Source organism: Scleropages formosus, chromosome 7 (genome assembly GCF_900964775.1).
Source record: "Scleropages formosus chromosome 7, fSclFor1.1, whole genome shotgun sequence".
NCBI lineage: Eukaryota > Metazoa > Chordata > Actinopteri > Osteoglossiformes > Osteoglossidae > Scleropages > Scleropages formosus.
Genome location: NC_041812.1, coordinates 27,737,089 through 27,743,159, shown reverse-complemented (window position 1 = coordinate 27,743,159; position 6,071 = coordinate 27,737,089). Strand labels below are relative to the sequence as shown.

At 40.7% G+C, this 6,071-nt stretch overlaps 1 protein-coding gene across 3 annotated transcripts in view; it reads left to right on the top strand.

Moving 5' to 3' along the window:
• The window catches only part of LOC108931159 (tight junction protein ZO-1-like), a 75,621-nt gene that overhangs the window by 48,754 nt on the left and 20,796 nt on the right, over window positions 1-6,071 (top strand). For all 3 annotated transcript variants that reach the window (XM_018746773.2, XM_018746774.2, XM_018746772.2), the window contains exons 4-9: window positions 1-40; window positions 460-562; window positions 741-1,053; window positions 2,338-2,441; window positions 3,683-3,851; window positions 4,380-4,503. The exon at window positions 1-40 is cut by the window's left edge and continues 85 nt beyond it. In XM_018746773.2, coding sequence (XP_018602289.1) covers window positions 1-40; window positions 460-562; window positions 741-1,053; window positions 2,338-2,441; window positions 3,683-3,851; window positions 4,380-4,503 — 853 coding nt within the window. The remainder of the gene's footprint in view (window positions 41-459; window positions 563-740; window positions 1,054-2,337; window positions 2,442-3,682; window positions 3,852-4,379; window positions 4,504-6,071) is intronic.

The window sequence follows — 6,071 nt, the reverse complement described above, 5'->3', positions numbered from 1 at the left end:
CTGATGTTCTGAAAGGAGGGCCAGCTGAAGGACTTTTGCAGTAAGTGCTTCCATGATTGTTACTGTTGCAGGGTTTATTACTGAAGTTATTGCCATGATGTTTATTTTTTCATGCTTTTCTTATCACTAGTTTCTGTTTTTTTTTGTGTTGTCTCCCTTTCTTGGATTTCCTTTGATTGGCTCCTGTTGTAACTGCACTCATCTTGCATGTCGCTGTTCTGGTGCTGTCTTGATATCTCAAAAAAAGGAAAATCTGTCGATACTGCTGTTATTCGTCTGCTAAATTTTTACAATTATTTTTGGTGTTTGTTTATTTCTGTACGTACTTATTCATTTTTCTGCTAAAAGACATGCCACTTAATCATGTCTTATAGACCAAGCTTGGTATATGTTCCTGAATAAATAAATAATTAAGCTAACACCTGGCCTCATGGAATGATTTTTCCACCATTTTTGCAGAGAAAATGACAGAGTGGTAATGGTCAATGCTGTTTCCATGGACAATGTCGAACATGCGTATGCTGTGCAGCAGCTCCGGAAGAGTGGAAAGAGTGCAAAAATTGTGAGTGCATTTGTGTTCGAACTTCTTTAAACTTACCTAAAAATACATAAAATTAGTTGCTACTGTGTTATCTTAAAAGAGATTTTCAGAGGAATGGTTGAATATTGCTAAAGCATTTGTATAGTAGTTGATTCTTGCTACCAAGAACACCAGACACTGTTCCCTGTTCCACATGCAGACAATACGGCGGAAGCGGAAGGTACAGATCCCAGTTGCCCGACTGGGTGAGCGGGAGACCATGTCAGAGCAGGAGGATGATGATGACAGCTATGAGGAGATGTATGAAGGGCATAGTGCTCGTAGTGGTCCCAGTGCTTACAGCGGGACAGGCCGGACAACTGGGCGCCGAAGTGAGCGAGGGGCTGTCCGTCGAGACCGCAGCGCCTCCCGAGAGAGGAGCCTATCGCCTCGTTCTGAGCGCCACTCTGTTGCCTCCATACCTCCACCACGCCCTGCCAAAGTCACACTGGTTAAGTCCCGCAAAAATGAAGGTAGGTGTCGGAAGTCCTGCAGTTAAAGTACCGTTGGTCCCCTACTTACAAACCTAATTGGGAATAATAGTTGCTTTGTTACTCAGAGTTGATAAGTCAGATGTGGCATGGAGCAGGCTGGGGGCCCATCATCAATTCTGTTTGCACTTACCGATGCACTGTGCAGTGGCAAAAACCATGGTATTACACTAAATGACTACTTCAGATCAAGTTTCTCTGTCTGTATCTCTCTATTGTGCAATTTTTTAAAGAGCTTTATGTCACTTTGGAGAAAACCTTCTTCTGGATGAATAAATGTATTTTAGATGTCAGCAATCTGGACAGCACGATGGGATGGGAGACAGTGACGGGGCTTTTCAGACAGGAATAGAGCAGCACCACCAACTGTTTCCCTCCTCCTTTCTTTGTCTTCCATTGAGCAGATTGCAGGCTGTATGGGGCAGGCAGCTCCTCCCTCTGGTGAGCTGGGATGCCTCGCGCATGTGCCTATGTGTTCTCAGTCCCCAAATAGGGGTATTTACAAAATGGTGTAATTAAGAAAGCCTTGTGGTGCAAACCTAGACCAGGGTGTTGGTACTCACATGTGGCTTTGGATTCCTTGCTTTTATTTCACAAATCACATGAAATTCACTAATACCCGTCAGAAGGATAATAATAAGAAATAAACACATAATTGTGTTATTTACCTTGAATCGCAGACAACTGCACATCATCTTGGACATGGAGCTATTACATGCAGGAGGAAAATGATGGAGAAACAGCACTTCACTGATGGGCTCAAATCTGCTAGATGTAAAAGCCATAGGATCATCTACAGCTCGTTCACCTTCTCTTTGCTGCTTTTTCACTTTCTCTACTCTTCTGAAAAACTTACTACAGCACTTACTATTCTCATCACCATCTAGGCGAATCTAGTGAAACTTCGGCACAAGATTATGGATTGGTATGCTTGGCTCTCTTTTTATGGAGAATGAATACTAAGAGCTTCTCAAAGTCGGTATTGGCAAAAAGATCTTTACTCAAAAGTTCGTAAGTTGGGGACCAACTGTAAATGGTTTCACCTTTCAGTCTTTCATTGATCTCTTAATTTGGGCCTGAGTTGTGGTGTGGGTCTTTTATCATAGATGATACTACTGAGGTTTTTTTGGATAACAAAATGTTTTTATGGAAGCTGTGTATAAAGGTTTTTAATTTTAATTCCAGTGCTGTCTATGGCAATGGCCATGCTTTTACTTGTTTCTATCTATGCACTAACACCACTTGTGGTGTTGACCCTGCAAGCAGAATATGGCCTACGTCTGGCCAGCCATATCTTTGTGAAGGACATTTCCCCTGAGAGCCTTGCTGCACGGGATGGCAACATCCAGGAAGGGGATGTAGTGCTGAAGGTGAGTAAGAGGGAAAACTCAATCCTGTAGTCTTCCCACAAGTTTTTGGTTTATTTTACTCATGCTTTGTTCAGAAGGATTAACTAGGCTTCAGTTTACCCATTTATATAGCTGGATATTTACTGAAACTGTCTGAGTTGAGTACTTCTCTCAGTGCAGTCTTATGAATTGAACCTGTTGGTTGCAGGTCCAGTGCATTAGCCTTTGTACTGGTGTTTTTCTACCATAGTTCTGGCAGACCACAGTGTATGTTATGTTCCTTTTGTCAGCTGTGCTCTTCATAATGCTTGATTCAGCTGTAAAATAACAGAAAAGCAAAATTTATAATACTTTTGATTTGAATGCATAATTCCCTTGGTTCCTTCTGGTATGGTTCTAATGACTATAACAGAAAAATTGTTTAATCATCAGGTAATTTATATGTTGAATTTTAGATTATTTTCCTCTTCTACAAGTATTCCTCAAACAGGACACATTAAAAATGATCCGGGTCCAAACATAATTTCAGTTGCATAATGCATTAAGAGCTCAATCAAGCTTAAGTAAAAGCTTAGTTAGAATAGAAACCAACATACAAAGGGTCTTCCAGGACCAAGTCTGGTTACTTCTGCTTTGGACCATTTATTGCTGAACCATAGCCCACCTCTTCATCTTTTTAGAGCTGTTGCTTATTAGCTGGGGTGTTTTGTCTCCCTCTCCCTTATCTAGCCCATCTGGTTGGTACTGAGTCACAAGCAAATGGAAAATAGTTACTCACCTCTAGTTTGAGTGGTGCACTCTGTTGTGCTAATTTCAGTTTATGACCTTATTCTTCATGCTCTGTTTTCTGTGCTAAGAAGCAGATGATTGCAGGTTTAGTTGGTCTGTTGTGTCCTTCATAGCAATTCAGTAGTTGCTACACTATACTCAGTAAACAATATATGTGGAAGGATGTAGGATTATGTAAATGTATGTAATCTGTGTAGAAACTCTTCATACCCATTTTTCAGTTGCCGTGGTTCCACTTTATTCTGCAAAAGACCAGCTGTTTCTGTATGTATTGGTACACAAACACACAGGTAGCAAGATGCTAAATGCTTCACTTTTCATTTTCCCTATGTTTGTATAATTTACAGAAATGTTTCAAATTCAAGAGTTTTCAATATAAAGGTGAATAGGAAAGATAAAATATTTTAAAGGGTATACAGTGGGCTGCTGCAAATGTATTGGATCTGCCCTAATGTTCACATTTCTCTCTGTAGATCAATGGCACAGTGACAGAGAACTTATCCCTGACTGATGCCAAAAAGCTCATTGAGAGGTCAAAGGGCAAGCTGAAGATGGTAGTGCAGCGAGATGAAAGGGCAACGCTGCTCAACATCCCTGACCTGGATGACAGTGTCCCCTCAGCCAACGCCTCTGACCGCGATGGTGAGGGGAGAAAGGATGCTGGGTACTGTGGGTAGTGGTTAAAACCGGTAAACCTAAGGAACAGACTGGAGTTTGTGGTCGTTGCAGACAAATCCAGCTTCTCAGACTTAAACAGGTCTCAGCCAGTTGTGATACCACCGTTCACCACTCACGAAAGACGCTCACAGTTGTTGAGTAGAACCTACAGTATATGATGGTCAAAATAATAGATGGCACTGAAACTGATGGTTGTGCTCAGAACTTATCACCCTGTTGTCAAGTCAAATTAGTTTTTGATTTTTCTAATGTACAAAATATTAACGGTTGCCGTACTAAGCTGCTTGCTTTTGCATTATGCCATTAACCTGTCAAATCTCATTGTTTTAGTAAGATCATTGAATGTCAAATAGATTTTTTTTCTTTCTTTTTTTTTTTTTGCTGTGCTATACTGTTAAGTGGTGACTAAGTACAGGGGAACGCTTTCAAATTCAGTTTATTTTGCTTGCTTTTTCCAAAATGCCATATTAAACAGCAATTTTATTTTAACAGACATTTCTGAAATTCACTCACTGGCATCAGACCATTCCAATCGATCCCATGACAGAACCCATGGTGGTCGGTCGCGCTCCCCTGACAGGCGGTCTGAGCCCTCGGAGCAGGTCAGCAATAGCAGGTAAGGACCCTCATACCCTGCACAGTCCAGTAATCAGGCTGCAGTCAGTTCCTCTTCCAGCCTATAAATGGCCCTTTTTCCTAAGTAATCATGATTCAGTTATTCCACTGCAGAGGTAGTCATATCAAAAAAATGAAAGGTGATAAATAATTTGGGGAGAAAATGGAAAACTAGTTTCTCTAAGCCAGCAGTAGGTTCCTAGCAGGACAGGAAAGAGCTGTAGGGGAGTCCTTAATCCAGAGTATGCCACTTGAGCCAGCCTGGCTGTCCTTTTTGATGGAAGAAACTCTCGCTACTGCTTTTAATGTGGAAAAATAGAAATTGTCAATGAAGTGGCTTTCTGAATAACACTGAACACATCCATTTTTCTTTTCTTACTTGTTTTTCCCGTTGCATTTTTTTCTTTTTCTGTTGCCCCACCCACCCAAAAACAATGATTACTGGCCTCCAGCTGGAAGTTAAAGTATGTTACGTCAAAGAAATTAACTGATAACCACCATAAACTGAGTGGTGTCCAGCACAGAGAGCAGTGTAGGTGCATAAGAAACTGAGAATAGGTATATAAATAGGCTTGCTGACAACTAAATAAAGTGCCCAAACAAACTAAAAGGGAGCATAGAGGTACTTTTAGATTAGACATGTTAAAGAATCTGTGCATTCAGATCTGTCTCCTCAGCCTCATGACCTTCAGCCAGTTTTTGAATCCCAGTAGGGCTGTTCCTCTTGCAGGGTTTGTCACTGTGCCACTGTTGTTTGTTTACGTTTATCCTCATGTATTCCCTTTGCTGTCCGCATTAGACCTGCACCTTTTGTTGCACAGCAGCTTAACAAGTCTAAAAGCAGGCTGAAATGTTTCCGTCTCAAAGCCATGTCAGTTAAGATTTCCGTGGAGTTGGATGCCACCACTGATGAAATAAACACAGATGTGCAGCTGTCAGTTGAAAAAGATATTGTTACATCCAGAATTATAAACATATGGCGGCTGATTTTCAGTTATGAAATTCATGTTGGCTCCTTTAGAGTCATTAGGACAAATTAAAATAAAGCCCTTTTTAGTTCTTACCTAAAATGCATCTTACAACCAAAATTTTTGCAGTCTTGGCATCTTTAGAATCAATATTTTTTCCCCAGATTAATAATCATTAGTTATATTAGTCATTTTAGTTATATTGTGATTCTCATTCACCTGTCTGTTCAGGATTCTTCTTTCACTCCTATATTTGTTGTAGTTCGTACTTCTGGTTCTTGAATAGTCATTCTTGTATTGATGCAGGAGTGTGGGTGCGCACTCACACAGAAAAATACTTCCACTGTAAGTGTCTTATGGCAACTGGGCAGTTTTTATGGAGTATGGTCTATGGCGATGGGTGTGTTGTATACATTTTTAAAGGAGTGTTGTCCTACACTAATGTGGCTGCTTCTTGTAATGCATAAGCCATCAGATGGGCCTACTTTTTTGTCTGTTGGAAGAAAATTTAATGTTAAACCACAGCATGGTGAAAGTCAGCATGCTGCTCACTAATAATTTAATAACTACATGGTGTGGGTTGCGCTAGTACTTGACAGTG